At 47.2% G+C, this 25,800-nt stretch overlaps 1 protein-coding gene across 2 annotated transcripts; it reads right to left on the bottom strand.

Annotated features, from left to right (window-relative positions):
- Positions 1-921: 921 nt before the first annotated feature.
- On the bottom strand, positions 922-24,454 carry Spatc1 (spermatogenesis and centriole associated 1). Of its 2 annotated transcripts, none has more exons than XM_034517158.2 (5): positions 24,134-24,454; positions 9,426-10,082; positions 8,831-8,941; positions 8,564-8,703; positions 922-1,857 (listed from the first exon to the last, which is right to left on the bottom strand). In XM_034517158.2, exons 1-5 carry the CDS (start codon positions 24,336-24,338, stop codon positions 1,528-1,530), a joined length of 1,443 nt encoding a protein of 480 aa, XP_034373049.1. In that variant the 5' UTR covers positions 24,339-24,454; the 3' UTR covers positions 922-1,527. The 2 variants fall into 2 exon arrangements, with proteins under 2 accessions (XP_034373049.1, XP_076768392.1); XM_076912277.1 differs by having other exon boundaries at positions 1,500-1,857; positions 9,426-9,575; positions 24,134-24,431.
- Positions 24,455-25,800: the final 1,346 nt, after the last annotated feature.

The following is a 25,800-nucleotide window of genomic DNA, read 5'->3' as shown; positions in this document are numbered from 1 at the left end:
CATTCTGTAGACCAGGCTGGCCTCGAACTCAGAAATCCGACTGCCTCTGCCTCCCTAGTGCTGGGATTAAAGGCGTGCGCCACCACTGCCCAACAGATTTAAGGTTTTTTAATTCTGTGTTTTATTTGTTTATTTGTTTGGGACAGGATTTCTCTGTGACCCTGGCTGTCCTGAAACTTGCTCTGTAGACCAGGCTAACTTCTAACTCACACAGATCTACCAGCCTCTGCCTCCGGATTGCTGGAATTAAAGACATGTACCAGCACCGCCCAACTCGACTTTAGGTTCTTGACACTGTCCCTTGGCTTTCACAGACTTTTCTTGGCTCCCCTTGGAAGTCTGACTCCTTAATTCCTGCTGTGAGCCAGCATACACCCTGACATCAACCATCAGTGTCTCTTAAGTTGCCCATCAGGTTTGTCTTGGCTACCAGTCTCTACCCAGGTTGCCAGGATAGTTGTGGAGACGGTTTGGATGAGGAAACTGTTAATGAGCTGTGTGGTCTGGGCAGAAGGCATACAACTATGGAGCAGTGGGCATCCCAGCTGGAAGACTCCAGCACACCCACATCTCTTCTAACCAGAAGTTTTATTGTTACTGATAGATTCTTGTTTGAATTCAGCTCTCAAGGCCCTGCTGTTCCTTCACTGGCATGCACTAGCTTTCTAAGTCCCTGGTTCTTTTATTCTTCTCCCTCTTGTCCTAGCACCTGTACTTCCAGGCAAGTCAGAAACTACTCCAGGCTTTTCCACACTGCCCCTCCTTATGAATCAACCTCATTTTGGTCTCTACTCTTCTGGTAATACCACATTTCCAATCTCAGTATACACATTGATTCCAATTCCCCACCACCACCACCACCATGGACCCCAAGTTTTGCTTTTTCCAACCCATGTTCTTTTTTTTTTCATTTATTTATTTATTCATTTTACATGCCCATTGATGTCCCCTGCTCCTGGTCCCTACCACCATAACTCCTTACCCACTCCCTCCAACCCATGTTTTTTATTCTCTGGTCAGTTCTGGTCCCCCATGCTTAGATAGAACCCATCCTTTTCCCAGACCTTGGACATCTTTACAAGGGGCTGCCATCTTCCTGGCTCCCCTGCCCAGGTTTGGATGAGGTAGCATCTGGTTCTCCTACCTCTACTATCCTGCCCCAAGGCCCTGAAGCTCCTTACCCACTGGTTTCTGCTGAGGACAGAGAATTTCCCTCTCTTTCTGCATCATCCCTTCCCTATTCCTGCTCCAACTCCCAGAATTTCTGCTTTTATTACCAAGTGAAAAGGGAATTTGGGGCCTTCCATTCAATCCCTTTAGATAGTGTCTGAGAGGTCTGTCTCTCTGGGGGACTGTGATGTGCAAGTGGCCCTTCAGGACTGGCAAGACTGAAGGGATCTGGTGAGGCACCCCACAGGAGCAGGAAGGTGTGGCATGGGTCCAGTGACCAGTGTCTGTGGGAAACTTTAATGGCCATGTACAATGGCCTGCAGGGCGAAGTGAGCCTGGGCCAGCCGGGCACCGGTGTTACCAGATGAACATAGGCTTGCCGTCATCATGGGCCAGCTGGTTGAGGCAGGAGAGCAGCAGGAGGGCGTCGGTGAGCATGCTGGGGTGCACCGTTTCCACCAGCACGCGCTGCAAGAAGTCCACAGTGTAGGAGCCCCCTTCAGATGCTGCCAGCTCAGGCCTCTCACGCAAGATGCCGTATGCATTCACCAGCTGCTCTGTCAGTGCAGGATGCACCCGTCCATTGTAGCCTAGGCTCTGCAGCCTGTTCATGATGCTCACGTAGCGCTGTGTGAGTGTCTGGCATAGGTCCTCATCCAACTTGTGGTTACTGGGGTTTAGGGAGGCCTGTTGGGGAGAGTGGCCATCAGGGACCTCCCACACCACTCTGGCTCACAGGTGGGCAGGAAGAACAGGGGCGAGAGAAGCCCAGGAAAGGAAATTGTTAACAGCTATGAGGATGCCAAGGGAGGAGAAGCTGTGGTGCCCAAAAGGTCCAGAGGGCTGAGCCTGAGGTCAAAACCCCCCAAACCCAACTCAGGCAGGCTCAGAGGCTTCCCAAAGTTTCTAGAGACACACATCCCACTGTGTTTTTCCTTCCAGGACTAGCTTAAAGCCACCAGGGATGGAGAGCAGAGAATGTGGCTTCCAGTGTGGAGGCATAGGGAGTTCTTCATACTCCCAGGTTGCCGGACCCCAGAGTTTGCATGCTTTCCCAAGAACTAATGGAAAGCTCTTAACCTGGAAATGGTAGACACTGTTCTTACAGGACAGGAAGGTCTCTCTGAACATCACCTTTCCCAAGGTCCTTGTGTAGCCAAGGTACTTACATCTCTACCAAGCAAATGGATGCTGACAGGCAGGTGGGACTTTCATGTGGGAAGAGGCATTTCCACATAGAAGGTGGGCAGGTCTCTGGGGAGCACTGGTTCTTCAGGGACAGCTATATTCAACTGGGGACACCTGGATCTATCTGCTGTCTTGGGACTGGTGCCCATGGTATATCCACTGGGAAAGTCCCTTGGTGTGCTGACATTTTTCTGGGCAGTACGGCAAACCCAATTTTGTATCCTTCCTGGAGCTGAGGACCTTAGTATTATAATAAATCCTTATCTGTTTACATCAGTTGTTATCTGCAACCAAGCACACTGGATGACTTGCCTAAGAAAGCAAATCTGTCCAGTAGATAGGAGCACAATGAAGACTGGTGCTCTTGTCGGACAGACACGGAAAAGGTGCTGTGGGATTTGTTGCTTTATATGTTTTTCAAAAAGATGTAGCCAGTGTGATCTGTGATAAGGAAAGAACTGAGGCTTGGTAGAATACTGACCTTTGCACGATGCCCTGGGTTTGACACCAGGCACCGGGAGAAGAATAAAAAGAGGAGGAAGAGGAGGAGGGGAGAAGAAAGGGGAAGAAGAGGAAAAGGAGGGTGGGAGGAGGGGGAGGAGAGGGAGAGGAGGGGAAGGGGGAGAGGAGGAGGACTGACTTTGGTTCCCAGCACCCATGGCAGGGTAACCTCCAACTCCAGCTCTGTGTGGGACAGTGGACAGTGCTAAGAAACTTAGTAAGGTTAAGTGGGTCCAAGACCCTGGCTCCCAGGCACCCACCTGAGACAGTAGACATCTCCCTGCTCCCTACTAGATTCCTGGCCTGGGACCCATGACCACAGTTCCCACATCAGTCACAGTCACTTAGCCCAGAACAGATTTCTGCATGCCAATGAGGTATCTAGAGGCCCTGAGGGTTTAGCTAATAAGCTTTCCTTCCCCGACATTCCTTCCTGCAAAAGGTTATTTCATCTCTGGTTCACCCTGAGGAGTTGGTATGCACCCATTTTACATGAACAATCAAACAGTTTGGAACTAAAGACTGTCTCATCAAAACCCACTGAGGGGAGCTTGGAGAAGGCCTTCTACAGAGCTGCACTGCCTAAGCCTCCCACAGAAGACCCCTCTGTGCTCCCAGACAATCTCTGCCAAGCTAAGGACTTTCGTCCACGGGCTAAGCTGGAATTCCCATTCTCCTGGCTCATCATCCTCATCCCCCAACTCTGTTTCCAGGGAGCCTCTCGGTCCCAGGCTCTTCATCTTCCCACATCCTAGGCTGCATTTTGGTGCTGTGCAGAGGCACAGGGTAAACACAGTCTAGCACTCTGCCTTCTGTCTGCCCAGTACCTGGGCAGCAGGGTGAAAGGCAGCTCTGCGGGAAGGTGGCATCTCTTGACCTTAAGGGTGCCTACACTCACACCCACTGATCCACACACAGACACACTATACATAATTTAAAATATTAAAAGGGAAAAAGATCTGAGTATAAAGATATGTGCAACCCAGTTATACAACACAGCTACATATGTGTCTTATCACATGGCACCACATTAGGGGGTATGATTGCACATTTTGTTTTGTTCTTGTTTAGTTTTATTCTCCTTTCTTTTGAGATAGACTCCTGTGTAGCCTAGGCCGACCTAGAACTTGTTGTGTAGCTAAGTATGACTTTGAGCTCCTGATCCTTCAGTCTCTGCATCCTTTTTTGGTAGTTTGAATATGCTTGGCCCAGGGAGTGGCACTATTAGGAGGTGTGGCTTTGTTAAAGTAGGTGTGGCCTTTTGGAGGAAGTGAGTCACTGTGGGGGTGGGCTTTGACACTCTCCTCCTGGCAAGCCAGTCTTCTCTTGTTTGCCTTTGAAGCAAGATGTAGAACTCTCAGCTCACCTTCCAGTGCTATGCCTGCCTAGAAGCTGCCATGCTTCCCGCCATGATGATAATGGACTGAACCTCTGAACCTGGAAGCCAGCCCCAATTAAATGTTGTCCCCTATAAGAGTTGCCTTCGTCATGGCGTCTCTTCGCAGCAGTAACACCATGACTAAGACAGCTGTGTTCTGGGATGGAAGGCATGTAGCACCACATCTGGTTTGTGTAGTATTACTAGGTAAGCGTCCCACCAGCTGAGCCACATGGAAGCACTGATTTTTATGTTTTTATGTATCAGTTTTGTATATCAGTTTTTATGAAATATATTTAATGTCTTGGTTCAACATTAATAAAAAACATTTTGTCTTTAAATTTTATGTATATGTCAGTCCTTGAGCATGTTCATACAAATGCAGGGTCCTGCACAGGCCAGGGGTTTTGAAAGCCTTTGGAGTTGGAGTTGTAAGTGGTTGTGAGTCACCAGATACAGATTCTGGGAATTGAACTTGGGTCCTCTGGAAGAGCAGTACATGTGCTTAACCATAGAGCCCTCTCTCCAGCCCAAAATTTTAAAAACCAAAAGACTATTTGGGCATGGTGGCTAATGCCTATACATATAGAACTAGAGATTGAGACAGGAACATTAACTTAGGTTCAAGGCTAGCCTGGGCTACATAGTATGAGTCCAACTAGGGATATATACACATTAAGGCTTTGTCTCAACAAGTAAGTAGTAAGTAAATCATTCATTCATTCACTCACTCACTCACTCATCCTCTGAACACAATGGTGCATGCTTGTCGTTCCACATCTCACAGAGATCTCAGGGGAGGGATCACAGCAAGTTTTGAAACTAGTCTGAATTCCAAGCCAGCTAGGCTACTTAACAAGAACTTGTCTCAACAATCAAAATATATAAAAATAAAAGGACATAGAAGGTGGGCATCCTCAGGAGGCTTGGCTTAGAGGATCATAGGTTTGAGGCTTAAAAGACTTTTATCAAAAGGGTAGATCAAATATAAACAATATGATTGTTACCAAGAAAAGTCAAGTTGATATACAGGTTGTTAGAATGCCTAAGAGGGCTTGGATACCAAATCCATATATAAAAGTGAAATTATTCTCAGGAGCCCATAAGGGGTGGTCAAGGCGCCCCTTGTCACCCTACATGGCCCTAGTCACTCTCACATGGACACGGCTGGACTCAAGGCCCCTAGGATTAGGGTGCTAAGAGGAAAAGTACTCTAACCATCTCCCAAAAAGTTCTTCACATCTAGGTAGGAAAAATGAGAACAGAGAGTGGTGTGGCCTACTTTTAGTTGGGTCTAGATGACAGCATAACTGGGCTGGAGAGGTGGCTCAGCCATTAAAAGCATGTACTGTTCTCTCTGGGAACCAAAGTTTAACTCCCAGCATTAATGTTGTGCAGTGGTTCACAACTACCTATAACTCCGGCTCAGGGGATCAAATACTTCTGGCCTCTTCCAGCACTTAAACTTACACACATATACCACCACCACTAGCACCCCATACATAAAAATATAGATGAAACGTAGGGAACAAAACACAGCAGTACCAAACATAATAATATGTGTCTGTAATCTAATCAGGAGGCAGAGGCAGAGGCAGAGGCAGAAGTATCACTATAAGTGTTAGGGCAACCTGGGTTATGTAGCAAGCCCTTGGCAAGCCAGGGTTACACAGTGAGGAAAACAAAAAACAAGCCAAAACACACACACACACACACACACCTAAACAACCACCCCCCCCAAAAAAAACCAACTCAATTCAAAAGATAGTGTAACTACACAATCTAATAAAAAAGACAGCCAGATTCAGGGTTCTTGTCAAACAAAAATCTCCATTAAATTTCAACCCACTAAACCTATACAGCCTTGGAAAGCGAGTGGCTTGTATGGACAGTCACAGGGTTGACTAATTTTAGCAGGTTTAGAATTTAGGGACTCTCATTCATGCTTCCTCTCAAGCATGCTGTGGGAAGAGGTTCAGTCTCTCATAAAGCCAGCTGTGGTGGAATTCCTCTAATCCCAGCACTTGGAGATAGAGGCAGGAGGATCAGAAGTTTAAGACCAACCTTTGCTAATGCCAACTTTATAATGCCAACTACCTCTTGGTACCTTGCGGTCTCTGTTGCTACATCACTGGTCCCTCTTTGGTTGAGTTTGTGGCTGATGGTTTTCCTCTGAAAACCCAGGAATGTTGCCATCTTGTCATATAGAATAAATGTGTAGGGATTCTGGCTAGTTCAAGCGTGCCAAACATGGCTCAGGCAGGCCTTGCTAAGAACCATTCCCTCTGCCTTGCTAAGAACCATTAGATTACATTCCTAAAGCTAGCCCCCAAGGTCTATCCCCTTATTTGGCCACTTCCTCCCCCCAGGCTAACTACGGAGGTCCAGCTATTAAAGAGTTGAAGTCCAGCAATCAAAAAACCCCTTTGGCTCAGTCAATTCCCATGCCCAATCAACACACCACCACATCCTAGCCCATCATAACACACGCCCTCTCCTTTTTTCTCTTCTTACAGTCTCCTTCAAAATGGACAAGGAGAGCTGGACCCAGACTGACTAGAGAGCCCTCGTAGATGCAAGTCTAAGAGGGATACTGGCAAGCACTGGGTATCTTCCTTGCCCTGGCAGCTCTGAGCTCTGAAACTGTACCGACCAACCATTACAGAACTCCTTTAAGATCTCCATAGTGAGGCCATGCCCCCTCAAAAGTAAAGCACTCATTTTCTTTTACCATCACGCCCACACAGTCCTGTCTCCTTGTCATTTTTCTCTCATCTCTCAGTCTCAGGGGCTGCCCCTCCAGCCCTAGAGTCATCCTGATGCAGTGGGTACTCTGTGTCTTGGTGGTCTCTGGAGTTAGTCAGGTGTTTTCATGCTGGAGGGAGGGTATGTACCACCTTATAACTTCTACCATGATTGTTTACTGAAGAGTCAAAGACTCAAAAGAAAACAAACCACCTTGAGGGGACATTGAGAAAGCTCAGCTGTTTAAAGCTCTTGCTGCTTTTCCCAAAGACTAGATTTTGGTTCTCAGCACCCATACCAGGAAGCTCACAACCGAGGAGATCTGGCCTCTGCGGACAACACTCCCATACATGAATACACATAATAAAAGAAAAACAAATCTTTAAGAAGATTTTAAAAAAAAACCTCAAACTTTAAATCCTTAGGAGAAGATGTTGACTAAGGAATACAAAATAGTTTCAGGAATTTCTGCTAAGGGAAAGAGTTTTCTTTTCTTTTTTTCTTTTCCCAAGATAGTATTTCTCTGTGTAGCCCCTCACTGCCCTGGACCTCACTTTGTAGACCACCCAGCTAGGGGAAGGTTTCTTAATTGAGACAATACAAGTAACATGAGCAAAGACTGACATTTCTGAACACATTAAAATTAAGTATCTAGGCATGATGATGCATACCTTTAATCCCAGGACTTGGGAGGCAGAGGCAGGCAGAGCTCTGTGAGTTCAAGGCCAGCCTGGTCTACAAGGTTGTGAAGTGAGTTCCAGGCCATCCAGAATTACACAGTGAAACCCTGCTTTTTTGTTTTTTAATGGCATCTAATAAATGGACGCTTTATCCAAGAAAAGGCAAGCTCAGAATCAGCTTGTGTAATCACACGTCATTCCAACCCAGGTGGTAGGTATGTACAATTTGTACACAAAGCTGCCCTAAGAGAAAAAGCAGCTGGCAACACGGGGAAGCCGTTTTCCCCCCAAGAAAACTCAAATAGCCTATATGCAGGGATAGGCCCTGCATTGTCTCACACGGCAAATTCTGAACACACTTCTGGGTATCCAGCCAAGTGTAGGCCCATATCCACAATCCTGACCCCCTTGCCAGTGCTGTCTGCACCTGTAAGACACAGGGGTACAGTGACACATTCCAGTGCTCTGTGAGCTCTGGGATCTGAGTTCCTTGTGGTCTCCAGTGAGCATCGGATGCTGAAAGCAACCCGCCATAGAATTCTTTAGATTTGTTGGCTCAGCCCCCAGGGGTTGGCGCTGCCCATCCAAAGACCATCTAGGAGGCAGAAGAGGAATGCTCCCTGCCCATTGGAGGAAACCCCGTCCTTCTTTCTGTCTTCTAGAGTCTGTAGAGTTTGGATTGTGGGCTTCCATTACCGGGTGCTCCGGACACCTCACAGCTGCCTGCACCAAGCTCTGTGCTCCCTCCATCTCTGAGTCCCCTCTAAATGCTTGGTCCTTACTGACTGAGCTTACTGCCCCATGCGTGATGGCGCCCCATGCGTGATGGCGCCCCATGCGTGATGGCGCCCCATGCGTGATGGCCCCTCTGGCAATGCGTAGGAGATGGACAGCCACACACCTGGATGATCTTCTCTGGAATGTTGGAGACAGTGAAGCCATAGAGACGCACACGCTCTGGGAAGATGCTGGACAGGATTCTTCGGTCTAACTGGAAGGCGATTTCCCCCACTAGCCTCTCACAGGCTAGTTGTTTAGTGTCTGGAAATGACAGAGGGTTTCAGCTGAGCAGTAAGTGGAGGGAGTGGTGGGACTATGGTTAGCAGTCCGAGTATGTGATAAGGGAGAGGGCACCACGCTCGCATTGATCCCCTGTAGTGTTACTGACCTCGGGGACTGTCAGGTAACTTGTTAGACTTTCGGTGGGGCATCTTCCGCTCCATCTCCAGGACATTCTTCCGAGACTGTTCCGTCACGCGTGGACCTCGGGTGTCATTGACTGAAGCCGAAGAGGATGAGGTGCGGGGCGGGGAGGGATGGTTGCGTGGAGGAGAATGGGGGTTGGGCACAGGTCGGGTAGGGGATTGGTGCACCCTGGAGGGGGAGTTGGAGTGGGAGTTTCTTGAAGGGGAACCGTTTTCAACAGCTTGGGGGGCAGGAGCTGGGGCAGAGTTGGGGACTGTGCAAGGAGGAGAACCTGTTGGGGAGCTTTGGACAGAAGTGAGGGGCATTTGTCCCTGGGAAACACCAGTCTGAGTCCGAGTATCCAAGGTGACATTTGCTGTGGGACTGGATCTGGCCATGATACTCCTAGGGGTGGTGGTCTGGAGGGGTGCACCCGCAAACGTGTCGAGGGGCTCTGGGTCCTGGCTCGGCTGGGGGTGCTCACTGGTGACTGGGATGTGGAGGAGTGGAAATGAGAGGACGGGTTATAGTGAGGCAGGATGGGAGCGGGAATTGGCCTACCCAGGGTACCCAATTACCTTTGGAGGTGGAAGCTGGTCCTGCATAGGCTGAGGTTCCAGAGATGTTTCCTCGGGGTGGCTCTGCCAGCCGCACTCTTGGCGCCTCTGACAGCCCTACGTTGTTTATGGGGTTGGGCAGTATGTTCTGAGAAACACCTAGAGGGGCAGCTGTGGAGGAGAGCAGGGGGCTACTCAGAGAGACTGCCACTGTGCCTGCCAGGGGAGCCATGATGGGGCTGCTCTGAGATACAGCCAGGGGGCCTACCAGCCGGCTGCTTGTTGTCAAGGAACCGGTTGAGGTCAGGCCTAGTGAGCTGGCCAGAGTGGTCCCCGGGGGTACGGCCATGGGACTGGCCATTTGACTGTTCAAGGGTCCAGTTGAGGGTAAACCCAGAGAGCTGGCCAAGGTGACCCCCGGAGAAACTGTAATAGGACTGGTCAGTTGGTTGCTCACTGGGCATGGCACAAGATTGGCAAACTGGCTGTTCTGTGACAAGGGCATCTGGCTAGACAGCAGTGGGTTGAGAGGAGCAGCCAGGGGGTTCACAAGGGAGCCTGCTGCCGGGCTGAGTTGTGGGGTATTCAACATGTCAGCCAGAGGTGTCAGTGCCACCATTCCCATGTCTTCTGCGCAGGGGTCCTTTGCTGCTGCTGGGGCTGGGGGCAGGAATACACCTGTGGATACAGAAAGAACACTAAGACCCCAGTTAAGCCCCTCTAGATGCAAGTGAGAGGCATTCAGTGAGCATGTCTGTCTGCTGAGCTGGCTGGTTTGACCTGCCCTCTTTGGGCTGGATGAAGGTATCTGTGGGGTAACCAGAGGCATTCAGCACAGAGAGCATTCTGTGTCACTTTGGAGAGTTCTGGATGTGGGTCTGCCCTCTTTTTTCTCAGTCCCTGAGGCTTGCTGCTCAGACCCAACTCTCCAGTCAGAACTCCGGGTCTCTTACTTGACACTTGCTCTTCCAGCCATAGGAAGTTCCAGCCTCTCCTCCGCCTGTCTCCACGGCACTGACCCACCAACCCCACACCCAGGACAAGAGCGACTCCTAGTGGTTGTAGTCCGAGACAGCTAACCTGGCCCTCTGCTTTTGGCTGGGAGGAGTGAGCCTGGCCTCAACCTTGTAGAGAGACATGTACCCACTGGTAGGGCCTCCGAGGGTCCGAGTGTGAGAGCTCCATGTGGCCTAGGGCCACACATAATCTACCAGAGTAGGGGTGCAGGTTCTTGACAGCTAGTTGAACTCAGCCATCACCCAGAGAGGCCCAGAAGCATTGCTGGCTATCTTTGGACTCCTGCAGGGGAATGGGGCAGAGATCTTCTTGACTTCCGGAACAGACTTCCCTTAGTGGCTTTTGGGAAGGAAATCCCTTGGTTGCTGCAAGGGCAGAGTGCAGGAGAGTTTTTGTAACTGTACAATGCAATAATAATTGAAAAAAAAAAACTTTGATTTTGCTGAGCTGAAGAGGTGACTCAGTGGTTAGAGCACTGGCTGCTCTTCTAGAGAACCTCAGTTTGTTTCCTAAAATTTCCACAGCAGGTCAAAACTGTCTATAACTCAAGTTTCAGGGGATCCAATGTCCCCTTCTGGATTCTGTGGGTACTGCATGTATGTGATGCACAGACATACATGCAGGCAAACCACTCAAATACCTAAAATTAAAAAAAAAAAAAAAAAAAAAAAAACCAAACAAACTTTAAAGCAAAACAACTCATTTTAAAAACTACTTTGGAATCTACCCCTTTAAAAAGATTGTCAGAGCTGGGTTTAGTGACATACACTTTTAATCCCAACACTGGGAAGCAGGGGCAGCTGCTCACCAGCCTGCTCTACAGAGTAAGTCCCAGTCAGAACTATACAGAGAAGTCTTGTATCAAGAAAATATATTTATTTCGTGTGTGTGTGTGTGTGTGTGTTGGATGTGCACACACAGGTTCCCATGGATGTTAGAGGCTTCAGATCTACTGCAGCTGGAGTTACAGGTGACTGTGAGCTGTGTGATGTGGGTGCTGGGAACCAAATTTAGGTTCTAGTCAGAGTAGACTGTGATCTTGATCTCTAAGCCATCTCTCTAGTCCTGTATATGCCCTTATTTTGTGTGTGTGTGTGTGTGTGTGTGTCTGATGTTAGTGATTGATCCCAGGGCATCAAGCATGTGTGGTAAATATTCTATTGCTGCGCTGCTCAATAGTTATTATTATTAAACAGTACATGATTATTATAAGGAAGGAATGGAGATGCAAAAAAAATATGGACTGCTAATATCCCGTCTCAGGGTTTGACAATCTCATCACCTTGGAGACCACCTCTACCTATGTGTTTTACACAAGTCATGGGCTGGTGGGTTGGCAAGGACTTCCTGAAAGGGGACAAGCCACCTGGCTTCTGCCGTGACTATTCAAGCTATCATTTTAGTGTGAAAGTAGCCAAAAACCACTAGAAGCTAGACAGTCTTCGTGGTCAAACAGGAGATACTAGCATGAGGCAGCCCCATTGGGCCAGAAGGGTTGTCAAGTGGCAGACGTGGGTGTGTGGAGTGTGTGGGAAAAGAGCCCGAACACAAGACCCATGGCCCCCAGAACTGAGCATCTGCTATACTGCATCAGGGTTATGCTTACCTTGTGAGACTTCTATCAGACCTTGGTGCCTCTATGAAGGATATTTAAAAGGCCTGTGGTGGTTTGAATGAGAACACACACACACACACACACACACACACACACACTCGCCCCCCCCCCAAGCTCATATGTTTGAACAGTTGATTCCTAGTTGGTGGAAGTTTCAGGAAGGGTTAAGTGTGGTTTTGTTGGAGGAGGTGTGGCACGTGGGACAGTCTTTCAGGTTTCAAAAGACTTCCACCATTTCCCAGTGTGCTCTCTGCTCTCTGCCCTTTGCTTACTGTTTGAGATGTGAGCTCTCAGCTGCTCCTGACTCTGTGTGCTCCACCATCACGGACTCTAACCCTCTGGATCTCCAAACCTGATTAAACACTTTCTTTTCTTCTTTCTTTTCTCCTCCTCCTCCTCTTCCTTCTCCTCTGCTTCTTCCTCCTCTTCTTCCTCTTCCTTATCCTCCTTCTTTTTGTTGTTATTTTCGAGACAAGGTCTCTCTACATAGCTCTGGCTGTTCTGGAATTCACTTGGTAGACCAGGCTGTCCTTAAACTCACAGAGATCCACCTGCCCCTGCCTCCCAAGTGCTGGGACTGAAGGTGTGCGCCAATCCCATCTCCTCCCCCTGCTAAAATCAAGGGCTCTTCAACAATCACATTCTATGCAGAATTCCTAAAAGATGAGCTGACAAAAAGCAAAAGAATCAAATACCCAGGGTGGGTAGAAGGGATAGCCGGGAAGTGGGATATCGTTTGAGATGTAAACGAATGAAATGATTAATAAGAATTAAAAGAAAAGAATCAAATACTTATCCAATCAAGGATCAGTACTGAAGGATGCATTGGCCAGCAAGATAAAATAAAATAGTGACTAAGACGAGGCTTTGATTAAATAAGTGAATTATTCTTGGGGTTTGTGTGTGTGCTTTCACTATCTTCAATATGCAGATTTTGACTTTTCTTCTCCCTCCTCGCCATGATTATTGCAGACTGGCAAGTTCAGCCAGTACAGGTGCCTGCTGCCAAGCCAGAGAACCTTAGTTCAATCCCTGGGGATCATGTGGTGAGAGGGAGAGAACCAACTCCTTGTAAGTTGTCCTCTGACCTCCACATGCATGCTATGGTATGTATGCCTTATCCTAAACAAACAAATAAGTATATATGTAATAATGTATTACATGTATATAATAATGCATTAATAGAATATAAAACATATATGTAAATAAATACTTCTGTAAAAAAGAAAGAGGAATGTATAAAAAAGTAATGGGGTTAAAATGATAATAAAAATAATTTGTCTATTTGCATTTAAAGAAGAATGACAAGAAAAAAAGGTTAATTGATACTTAAAAGGTTAATTAATAAAAAGGTTAAAAAATTCCCTTTGGACATATAATGTCTGGCGTGCCCGTCTGAGTTCCAAGAAATAAAGTTTCAGGGCTGGAGAGATGTGGCTCGGTGGTTAAGGGCACTTGCCAGCCACTCTTGCAGCTTCTAAGCATCCACATGGCGGCTCCCAACAATCCAGAGGATCCAAAGCCCTGACTGAGGTCACCAGGCACGCTTGTGGTACTCATATACACGCAGGCAAAACAGCCGAACAAGTCAGTAAATAAAAAACACCTTTGAAAATAGTCTCAAGAGGACTCCAGAGCAAAAGAAACCATGCAAAGAGCTTGGAGACACTTGTTTGCTACTGTTTATCTCAAAATGCCAACTAGAGAAATCTATTTTGGGTGCCCAAAAGATAGCTCAAAGAGGTAAACATGCTCACAGCCAAGCATCACAATCTGAGTTCAATCCCTGGGGCCCACAGGGTGGGAGGGTGGAAGTGACTCTCACACGCTGTTCTTTTGACTTCCACAGTCTACCTCTTCAAGTAAATTAGTATGAGATTAAAAAAAGGCAGAGGTCTGTTTTTAAATGCATTTTTTCCTTAGTTCTGTTTCTTTTGTCGTGAGTAGATCAGGCAAAAACAAAAACAAAGCAGCATGCCTACACAAAGATACTTGTACATAGGGCCAGAGATATCACTTGCTATTACGTGTGAGACCGCAAAGCCTCCACCACCAAAAATCCTCAACGTGTACACAAATGCTTGTAGAGGAATTACTCCAAAAGCTTAAAAAAAGAGAGAAACAACTCAAACCTAAATGTCTGCAGACTGGCAAATAAGATGTTTTCCAGTCATAAGCCCTGTAACAAGCCTTGAAAATGTTACCAAGTAGAAGGATGCATGTACTATCCCGTTTATACAGACAGTCTAGAACAGGTGAACACATCGGCCATTTGTGAACACGGAAAGTGGTGTGCCCTCGATAAAGGACTGAAGTTTCTTTTGGGGATGAGAGTGTTCTAAAGTTGTCTGTGCCAATGTCTGTACACATAAGTGAATATATTTAAAGTTTTTAAGTTGTATTCTTTAAACGTTTGGACTGGGGGCTGGAGAGATGGCTCAGTGGGTTAAGAGCACTGGTTGCTCTTCCAGAGGGAGGTCCTGAGTTCAATTCCCAGCAATCACATGGTGGCTCACAACCAAAGCCCTCTCTGCTGGTGCATCTGAAGACAGCTACAGTGTACTTATATACATGAAATAAATGATTATTTTAAAAAGTTTGAACTGGGTGATAAGTGAATTATATCTTTATACAATTATTATAGAAAAGGATGCATCAGGGTCACAGGCATTTAGGGTAACATTTATGGCTCAGACAATTAAGTGTCCATAGTGGAGAACTACATTCTCTGCAGGCCCAGACCCTACTCACACCGAAAGGCCTGGCACAGACATAACATCCATAGGGTTTGACATTAATCAGGGTCACTGAGATTAGCAGAGAGAAGCTTGAGTTAGGGTAATTCCCATGAGAGGGCAGGCCATCATTTGTGGAAGGAGTTCTCCCACTAAATAGAAATGTACCACCGAACCCACCTCTAAGACAGTTCAGCCCTACACTTTTGATTATAATGAAAAAATGTACAAGCCTTTGATGCTTCAGCCCTTTGTTAGAGTTTGAATATAGTCACTTAGGGACTGTAAATTCAAAAGGTTGCTAGGTTCTGGTACCATACTAGAACCCTATAGAAATTAGAAATTTCATCCGTTTTAAAGAAGATTTACTATTTATTTATTTATTTATTTATTTATTTATTTATTTATGACTGCTCTATTTACATGTTTGTCTGCATGACAGAAGAAGGCATCAGATCCTATTATAGATGGTTGTGAGCCACCATGTGCTTGCTAGGAATTGAACTCAGGACCTCTGGAAGAGCAGCCCGTGCTTTTAACTGCTGAGCTGTCTCTCTCCAGCCCCAGGTGCATGTTTATCTTAATCATCTAGAATTAGGAAAGATAAGTTTGTTACATCAGACCACAGACTTAAAGGAAAAGCACACCTCTGAGGGTTTATAATGGCAGCTTGCCATGAGTATCTCTGAATGCTGTTGGCCTTCCTGGATCTCATGCTCCAGGTCTCCCTGCCTACAATGCTCCTCTTACAGTGTTCTCTCTTACACTGGCCTCTGCCTGGCAGCTCCATCTCTGGGACTAGGGACTACCACCCCTCTATTTTTCAGTGGCTCTCCCCAGCCAAGATTGGCCAGGCTGTGGTAGGGCTCAGAGGGCCTGCCAAATCCCTTGATTTATTTATTTTATTTATACGAGTACACTGTAGCTGTACACTGTAGAGGGACACCCAGGGGTCACAGCGCTAGGGGAGGTCCCAACGTGAGGAGGCTAGAGACTGAAGCTGAGAGGAAAGAATATTAAAAAGGAAGGGGAGGCAAGACTTAGCTAAGACTTTCAAATAGGGTTTTCTACAGAGGTGGATGGATGTGAGAGAGCAAAGAAAGATGAAGGAAGGTGGCTGAGAGGAAGGTCCTCAGGGAAGGGAGACTTAAGGGAATCCTGAGTGGGGAGACCTGAGGAAAGGGAGACCTGAGGGGAGAGGGGTCCTGGTCCTGAGGAAGACCCTTGAGGAATGGAGGGTCTCTAGAACAGGTTGGACAGCTGGTGTGGGACAGTGTTTTGTGGGAAGTCTGAGAGTGGACTTAGGAGGGACAGGTTTGTGATCCAAGAACTGGTTTCTAAGAACATGAGTCTCAGGGTAGAGACGGGTCCTGTGAGTAGGTTAAAGTTCTGAGATGGGGAGGGAAGTGGGTGAGAGGTGGTGCCAGGTGGGCATTTAGGGTTCTTTCCTGGGAGAAAAAAAACGTGGCGGGGGGGGGGGGGGGGAAGGCTGCCCCCTCTTGGTGGAAGCATCCACCCCAGCAGGCAGGTGGCACACAGCTAAGGTTAGAAAGCCCAGGAGGAAAAGGATGGGGAGTTAAGTGACAGTAGTACAATGTCTCAGACTTCTTAGCCATTTTACCTCTATGGTCTGTCCCATGCTGACTACTGTCCTTGTTAGCCTGTGTCACTTGGGCTACCTGTCACCTCCCTTCCCCTGGCCCCCAGTCTCTCTGAATGAGGGTCATGCTGTGTAGCCCAGTCTGGCCTAGTATTTGTAACTCCCTGCCTCCATATCTTTTGTATTGGGAGTATTGGCAGATACCATTGTGCCTGGATTCTGTGCCGTGACTTCTATGTGGAGAAGCTAGGTCTGACCGCTGGGAAGAGGGGCCAGTTGTCAGCCACTGTGTGGTAGTCTTGAGCACTTAGCTCTCACTTTTGCTCTCTTCTGCTCTTCTAACAGACCTGCACCCATTTGTCTCTGCCTCACAGAGACAGCCCTGGTGTGAGCATGTGAGCAGAGTTCTCGGGAGCAAGAGGTCTGAGCCTGTAATTGCTCTAATTCCATTCCCTATGTGTGAGCTAAGGCCTGGAAGCTCTTGGCAGCTGTATCTCCCTGGGAAGGTTTTTCTTTTGGAGAGTCCTCCCAATCTTCCCTTCCTCTCAGCCAGGACAGCCTATCACGAGCTAAACCATCAAAGTCTATTACATGCCTGCCTCAGTTATACTACAAGAAAAGACATAGGTGTTGGCTTAGGCCTTTGGAAATCTTACAAACGGGCAAATACTGTTTAGCACAATTTAGCTCACTATATAACCAAACAGTACATCCAGGTTCCCTGCTCAGTTCCTACTCCATCTTTCTTTCAGACCTTTTCTTCTCCACCCTTCTTGTTTTCTGTTTGATTTTTACATTTTTATTTTCCTGGTGTTTTACCTTCATGCTTGTCTGCATGAGGCTATCGGAATGGCTGGAACTGGAGTTACAGACAGATGTGAGCGGCTGTGTGGGTGCTGGGAGTTGAACCTGGCTCCACCTTTGCTCTCAGAAAAATTATAATGGAGAAAATTAAGTCAATGAGCCTGAAGTTCCCACAGCTCCTTCCTCACCCAACCCTCACGAGTATTCTTCCTTTTGATCTTCCCTTCAGTCGACATTACTCCCCCAAGCTCCCTTCAAATTGTGTGCAGACTCCCCTAGCTCCTTCCAAATATAAACAAATTCGGGCCTCTGCCATCTTGAAAAGAAACTCTGGACTCATTTCCTCTCCCTAGCTACTGGTCTGTCTCCCAACCCCCCGTGAAGTTAATTTCTATAGTCAACTTGATTGGATTAAGAAACGCCCAGAGGGCTGGAGAGATGGCTCAGTGGTTAAAAGCACTGACTGCTCTTCCAAAGGACCTGAGTTCAACTCCCAGCAACCACATGGTGGCTCACAACCATCTGTAATGGGATCCGATGCCTCCTTCTGGTGTGTCTGAAGACAGCTACAGTGTACTCATATAAATAAAATAAATAAATCTTTAAAAAACAAAAACAAAAAAACACCCAGAGCATCTTAGAGGACATGGTTCTCACATCTGTAATCCTAGCACTTGGGAAGTGGAGCCAGGATGTCAAGAGTTCACAGTCAATTCTCAGCTACTTAGAACATTTGACAGCCTCTTAGACCACAAGCGTAACCATCTCAACATGAAAACCAACCAAACAAAAGACAACCTAAGTTTTAATTTGTCTGTGAGAACTTTCAAAAGTGGATTAACTGAATGGATAAACCTGAATTGACTCTGGGTTGCACTATCCCGTGGCTTGGAACCTAAAAAGGAGAGAACTAGTTGAGTACTAGTGTTTATGTCTCTCTGGAGACACAAGTGACTCATATCCTCACCCTTACCACATGGGCGGTAGAACCTCTCAAACTGCAAGCTAAAATAAGCCCTTTCACCTCACGTCGATCTTGCCACAGCAATGAGAAAAGTAATCAAATCTCAAAGCCAAACTTCTTGAACTAAGAAGTTACCGTCATCTATTTTTCCCATTTTTTTTTTTTTAAAAACAAGGTGATGATGGCACACATCTTTAATCCCAGCACTCTGGAGGCAGAGGCAGGCAGAACTCTGTGAGTTCGAGGCCAGCCTGCTCTTCAGAGCGAGTTCCATCACAACCAGGGTTCCACAGGGAAACACTGTCGCAAAAAAAAAAAAAAAAAAAAAAAAAAAAAAAAAAAAAGGATTTTTAAACTTGTGTCTGTACACATGTACACATAGCACAGTGTATGTGTGGAAGTCAGAGTACAACTTGTGGAAGTCAGTTTTCTCGTAGAGCAGTGTTGGGTCTAGGAATTGAATATCAGGCTTGGCTGCAAGCACCCTTTCCCACTGAGCCAGCCCCTGCTCTTTCTACCTCCTTACTTTACCTCGCTCTTGTCAGCCTCTCTCAGTGAGGTTGAAATCACTTCTATTGAAGTCATGGATACCAAGTCATTGTTCTCAAAAGCTGTGAAAATATTATGCACTTTTCTTGCTCAGCCTGGCTGACGCCATTTCCTTTGAAATTGTCTCTTGGCCTCCAAGACATCAAACTCCTGTCATTTCCTGTGTCATGTCCTTTGTCAGCCTGTTTCTACCTGTTCTCACTTGCACTTGCCAGTCTCTTGGCACTGTGAACTCTCTCTGCGTTTATGTCTGTGTAAAGGTCCCCTGAAACTAGAGTTATAAACTGCTGTGAGCTGCCAGTGCTGGGAGTTGAACCTGGGTCCTCTGGAAGAGCAGCCAGTGCTCTTAAATTTAAAAGATCTGCCTGCCTCTGCCTCCCTGGTGCTGGAATTAAGGCACATACCACCACAACCTGGCTTTCCAAGGTGTTCTTAACCCCTCTAGTGGCTTTAATAACCAACAAGTTTTGAATCTTTTCTAGCTAGCCATGACCTCCTCTTTGTGTTTTGAGGTCTCCTGTTGCCTGTGGTCTCCAACACTCTCTCTGTGGATGTCTTAACCTGGAGGAAGACATCCTCCAAAATTGTACTTCCTTCTTCCAGGCTCACCTCTAACCTTGTCAGAGCCGTGGGCAGGAACTCCAGTGGAAGCCCACATGCTGTGTGTCAGAGAGGTTGGAAGTTATTATTCAAGCTAACGCTCAATGTTCTTCTTTCGTTCTCTGATAAATAAGCCATTGTAATGACCTAGAATAGTACATTTAAATTTAGGATTATTGTACTTTCTGGAGTGTCGGGCTAGGATGTGATGCCTTAGGAAAGAACTCATGATCCCTTGGTCCAGAGGCCCCATCCATCACCCATTTTCCCACCATCCTGTGCTGCAGTGGGCCTGGTATACATGATTTTGAGTACCTACAGCCCCTGTGTTTACGATCTCTCCATACCTCCCCAGCTAAATTTCCTTCTGTGTTCCTCCTGAATTGAGGTAGATAAGAGCCCTAGACCAGAGCTTAAAGGAACAAGGTGGTTTTAGAAAGAGAACTTAAAGTCTGAGTCCAGGAGAGTAAGTGAGGAACCTGACCTCAAGATAAAGGCTGTTCACAGACACAGGCTGTGGGAGCCAGGTGTGGTGGTGCAGCCCTGTTATCCCAGCACCTGGGAGGTAGAGGCAGGGGAATCAGGAGTTCAAAATTAGCTTGGGCTACAGGAATCTCTGTACCAAAAGCCAAAAATTGAAAAGAAGAAACAGAAAAGAAATAATCTGATGTAACAAATGTAACAAGAAAGATATGAGAGAGAGAGAGAGAGAGAGAGAGAGAGAGAGAGAGAGAGAGAGAGAGCGCACAGCAGGGACATGGGAATTAGAGCCACTGAGGTAGCTGTGAAGGATCCTCCCTGGTGGCCTGGTGGTGGCAAACTGTGTCTCTTGGGGACATCAGTCAGCCCCTAGTCCTTAAAGTCAGACATACTCTGGACGCTGTATTTATCACCTCTCTATTTTATTTTGTTTCGAGACAGGGTTTCTCTCTGCAGCCCTGGCTATCCTGGAACTCACTCTATAGACCAGGCTGAGCTTGATCTCAGAGATCCGCCTGCCTCTGCCTCCTGAGTGCTAGGACTAAAGGTGTGCACCACCAACATCCAGACTATTTATCACCTTTTACATCAAACAGTTAGGATTTATTTTTCTTACTACACTAGAATGAGTTTCTGTCCACTTGCAGTTCGTGCTGTGATCTCCCACCTGAACAACTAGAAGCTTCTCCGTGACTCATCTCTCCCCCACCCCTCCAGTTGTGCTTTCTCCCAGTCGATGGAATGATCTTCCTGGGCACAAATGTAGCTACTTCCTGTTAGAAATCACAAACCTCTGCTTACAGCTTTTAGGAGCAAGTCCTTAGCATGTCAATTTAATGTTCACAGGCGGGCTGTGATCTGACCCCCGCTGACCTCTCCGGCTGATGGCTCACCTCTCAATGACCCCTAACAGCAACATCTGAGAGTAGCACTATACATACAGCAACAACATACACCATCAGATATATAGCATAAACACAAGCTCCCACACCACATACACGCATGCGTTAACACAGCCACTCACACATTTTTAACAGCCACACGGGAATATTTGCCCACATACATGTTTACAACATACCCTCTTCAAAGAGTACACGCTATGTTCTCACAAACTCACGTATGTTCTCCCCCACACAGTCACACACACATGTACTCACATGCACACCATGTACTTCGGTTGCACACATCAACTCTATGTACCCCACACCTGCTCATCACTTCAGGCACTTGGGTACCACATAGACTCTTACGCTTTTGTCTAGTTCTTGCTCCCATAGCACTAGGACCAGGTCCTCATCCACACTGTGCTTTCTCCTTAAAAGGTTGCTTTCTGCCTTCATGACCAGCTGTCTGAACTCCTCCATAAAGATATGAACTAGTCCAAGGCTTTCTTTTATTTATCTTATATGTGTATGAGTGTTTTGTCTGCGTGTATGTCTGTGCATGACATGTGTGCCCGGTGTCTGAGAATGCCAGAAGAGAGTGTCGGGGACTGGAGTTACAAATGGTTGTAAGCTGCCATGTGGGTGCTTTGGGAATCAAGCCCAGGTCCTCTATGAGAGTACAAGGCTCTTAACTACTGAACTATTTCTCCAGGACCAAGGATTTAAAATGTAAGCCTAAAAGCCAGATGTGATTGCATGCACTCTGCACTCTGGAGGCTGACATAACCACTTTGAGGACAACCTGGGCTACATACTGAGTTCAAGACCAGGCTAGGTCATATAGTAAGAACCTGTCTCAAAATCACAAGGGTCAGGGAGATGGCTCAACATGTAAGAACACTTAATACAAGCGTGAAGACCTGATTTGGGTCATGAGAACGTATGTAAAAGCCGGACATGGTGGCATGTGTCTATAAAAAGGTAGAGCCTGGGGCTGGTAGGCCATGGGCTGGGTACCCCATTGTATACAGTGCAGTGGCAGAAACAAGAGAAACTCTGACTCAAGATGAAGACTAGACCCAGCACCTGAGGTTGTCTCTGACTGCCACTCGTGCCATGGCATACACATGTCCTCACATGCAGACTCATAGACAAATCCATATTTGCAGAAAGGAGTAAAATCTAAAAGTAATCTTAAAGCAGGAAGCCGGCATCTTGCTTGTTAGAACTTCTTAAATGTTGTATCTCCTCTATGCATATTATTTTTGCTATCTGGGTTTTTTTTTTTTTTTGGTTGGTTGGGGTTTTTATTTGTCTGTTTGTTTGTTTTGTTTTTTGAGGGGCAGGGTGGGAACAACAGGGTTTCTTTGTATAACCCTGGCTGTCCTAGAGCTCCCCTTGTAGACCAAGGTGGCCTTGAACTCACAGAGACCCTCTGCTGGAATTAAAGCTGCCTTTTTTTGTTGTTGTTGTTTTGATTCTTGTTTCATCCTGTTATCTCAGTTATTAATGATATTTAAAACAGGAGGCACACGTGTGCTTATGTGTATTGCTAGGGATGTGAGGCATGCCCACTACAGCCAGGCTTACTGGTAGGAAATCCAGCCAGAAAAAAGCAGGGGGAGGAATGGACACCGCCCGGAAGGACTTCAGCCTCTTAGTACAAAGGCTCAAGTTCTCAACCAGAAGTTAGTCTAGTTAGGGATGAACTGCTGTACTTTTCTTTTCTTTTCTTTTCTTTTCTTTTCTTTTCTTTTCTTTTCTTTTCTTTTCTTTTCTTTTCTTTTCTTTTGTTTTTGTTGTTGTTGTTTGGCTGGTTTTTTGTTGTTGTTGTTGTTGTTTTTTGTTTTTTTGTTTTTTTGTTTTTTTGTTTTTTGTTGTTGTTTTTTGCTTTTGTTTTGTTTTTTGTTTTGGAGACAGTGTCTTGTGTAATCCAGGCCGGTCTTGACATCACTGTGCAGTGAGAATGACTTTGAATTTCTGATCTTCCTGTTCCTGGCTTGTGTAATCGTACCCAGTTTTATGGTTAGGGACCAGAACCAGACCCAGGGCTCCGTGCATGCTAAGCAAGCATTCTACCAACTGTGCTTGAGCCCCGACCCCTTGTGAGACTATTTCCAGGGATTAATTAGGCCTTCAGGATCCTCTGAAGCTATTTTCACTTGTAGTGCTGGAGAGGTGCCGTAGGTGGATTGCCCGCGGGTGGAGGGGCAGGGCTTGAAGCCTGAGCCTGGGAGTCAACGTGAGTCAGAATGTAGATAACCAACTTGGCTTAGGAGCTCAGGAAGAGACTCAGCGAGGGTTATTATTCCCAAATGCCATGCAGAGGTGGAGAAGGCACTTAGGATGTTACTCATAACCTCTCCAGAGCAGCATTGTTGGGGTCCATTACCAACTTGTAGAAGGTCTAAACTGGCAGAGCAAAGCCCTCTTCTTAGATAAGAGAGATTTCACGCCTCATCAGAGACACAGGGAGAGGGGCAAACAGGGAGGGTAAAATGAAGGTATGTGACAGAGGGCGGGTCACTGTAGGGGTGGATAGGCTGTAAGCACACACGGGAAATCACGGACAGGAAAAAACACAACCCCTAGGACAAGAAGGCTTCTGTAGGGAGGGACATGGATACTATAAACTACTAGTGTTTCCTCCTTTGAGTACACTTAGAATCTGTAGCAGCCACAGTGTCTATAGTTGGGGAGCTTGCTACTCCCTGCAGCTCTCCCCCTGGTAGCCTCAGTGCTGACCTCTTTCTGCTCACAGCTTTTCTCCCTCTCAGCACGGCCTTCCTATCGCTGTACTCGGCTTTGTAGCCTCTGTCATCACTTGGTGTCTGAATGCCACCTCTCTCTAACCCATCCCTATACCTGGGCTCAGCGAGGGCCGGGTCGTCCGTTCAACTGCATTTCTGTGAACGCTTGCAACCTTGCTGGTTCTCTTCTCTCACCCTGCCCTGCTCTGGATATCTCTAGCCCCAGGGCTTCTAGCACAGGCTAACAAATTCTAAATCTCAACTTTAGGTCCTGGTGTCTCTCCTAAGCTTCTGGATATGAGTTTCTTTCTGGCTGTCACAAAACGGAGAGAAAGATCCCGTGCTGCTGGTGGAAATTAGGAAAGGCTGAAGGCGAGGGAGGACAGGGATGTGGAGCCCGAAGGTTGGTAGCATTTGGACTCAGCAGGGAGATTTGGATTCCAGAGCTGGGCAGTTTTTAGTCTATGATGCTGCCTGGAAGTTAGGTTGAGGGGAAGGTGGTCAGGCAGCTCCTATCAGGTGAACAGGTATGGAGCCTACGTTGCCCTTTCACCCAATGGTCCTATGTTCTTGTCCTGCCTCTGCCTGTTGAGGCCAATGTCCTCTGTTTGTTACTATCTAAGCCCTTTCTCCACCATTTCCTTAGATCCCAGCATCCTGGCTCTTCCTCCCTCTGTGCAGCTCCATCCTACCCTCCCCACTGTCCTTATACCCAGGCCTCTTATAGTTACCCTGATGTTGGGAAGGGCCTGCCGTTGCCTCACCAAGCCCGCTGGTGAACCCGCTGATGCAGAGGCCACCTGCCTGAGTCTTGATCGCAGACTTGAGCTCGTGATTCTCCCGAATGAGCCGTACCAGCTTCTTCAGTTCCTCATTTTCCCGCACCAGTTTCTCTATCTGTTGCCGGAGCCCCTCATAACTTGTAAGAAGAGACATGCCCCAGGGAAGTGGAGAGGGTGCAGCCCAAGGGAGGGCACTGCACCTGGAGGCTGCCCAGGGCCCGGGGCCTTGCCCGGGCTGGAAAAGGGCACCAGAGTCTGCAAGGCTGGCCCAGTGGGCTCTGGGTATTGTGAGGTCAGAGACTATGCCCTCCTCTTTGCCCTCTGCTCTAACAGGCTCAGCCCTCTGGGCCTCCAGACCTGTGTGTTGCCTTATCTCAGCCTGAAATGTCCTGACAAGGTCTGGCCAATTTTAATTTCATGGTTGTCTCTTCTGCTGTTGTCTTTATCCTACTTCAGGCTAATTGTTGCCCCCGGACTTCCCCTTCAGATAAGTTCTATACCACATCACTTGCCTTGCGTCTGTGAAATTGGTCCCTCCGCACTTTCCACAGGATGTTCAGTGAGTGAAGCTATTGTACCTCCCTAGAGTACCTTGGACTACAACAAGGGGTGTAACTTGGCCCAGGCATTTGTTGATTAGATACTTGTCAGTGAATATTCACTATTCTGCCTTCTTGGGCAGAGTGCTCTCTCCTTTTGACATTGGCATGCCTGAATTTCATCTGTCAGCTATCTCCTGAGGAAGCTCTCTGTCTTGTGTGCCAGGAAATTGGCCCATAATTTCTTCTGGCCACAAGTGCTTCATTCCTTCCCTAGCTACTGGCTGAGAGTCTCCTTTAGCCAAGCACCAGGCCCCCACAGCTCAGGAGTTTCCATTTCTGACATGGGTTCCTTTACCCCTATCTGTAGCGACTCTTCCTTTGCACCTGATCTCTGCTCCTCAGGTGCTTGAATCTTATGGAGTTTCATTTTCTCAGGAATCTCAAACAAGACGTGATGGTGATCCAGCGGCACCATCTGTTACTCTACCATCACCCCGGGCTGAGTTGACTCGGCTGATCTGGCTGGCTAAGCGAGTATCCCATCCTTCCCTCACTGTCCCTCCTGAAGCTGACCACTTGGTAGAAGACAACCTTCTCCCAGAGAAGGAGCAGTGTTCAACCAAAGATACACAAGTAGCTGTGTTCCTCTGCTAGGACTTCCGAACAAGAACCGGAGCCAGTCCTCCTCAACTAGTTTCAAGAGCCAAGGACTGAGTCTTCTTGACAAACCCTTCTCTCAGAGCTATCTAGAAAGAATGCCATGGGCCTGATCTTGGGAGTCAATGGAGGCTGATCCTTAAGACCTCCACTGGCTCTGCGGTCATCTTCTCTCAAAGCTTTCCATGGGTCAGGGAGAGGAAGGTAAAGTCCAGTTCCAGACCAGATTCCATTGGGCAGACTCTGGTAGAGAGTGGAGCTGAGGAAGAGGAGAGCATCCAGGGCTGGGGTCAGTCTAAGTTGGGTGTTCTATCTGGACCTCACAATGGGGGGCTGCCCCCCTCATCTCTGACACTCCATGCTGTAATCCTCAGTCACTCTGGCTTTAAGGACAAAAGTATCTAAGGACCACACACA

This window comes from Arvicanthis niloticus, chromosome 13, assembly GCF_011762505.2.
Source record: "Arvicanthis niloticus isolate mArvNil1 chromosome 13, mArvNil1.pat.X, whole genome shotgun sequence".
In the NCBI taxonomy this organism is placed as follows: Eukaryota; Metazoa; Chordata; class Mammalia; order Rodentia; family Muridae; genus Arvicanthis; species Arvicanthis niloticus.
This window is presented reverse-complemented; position numbering and strand designations above follow the sequence as displayed.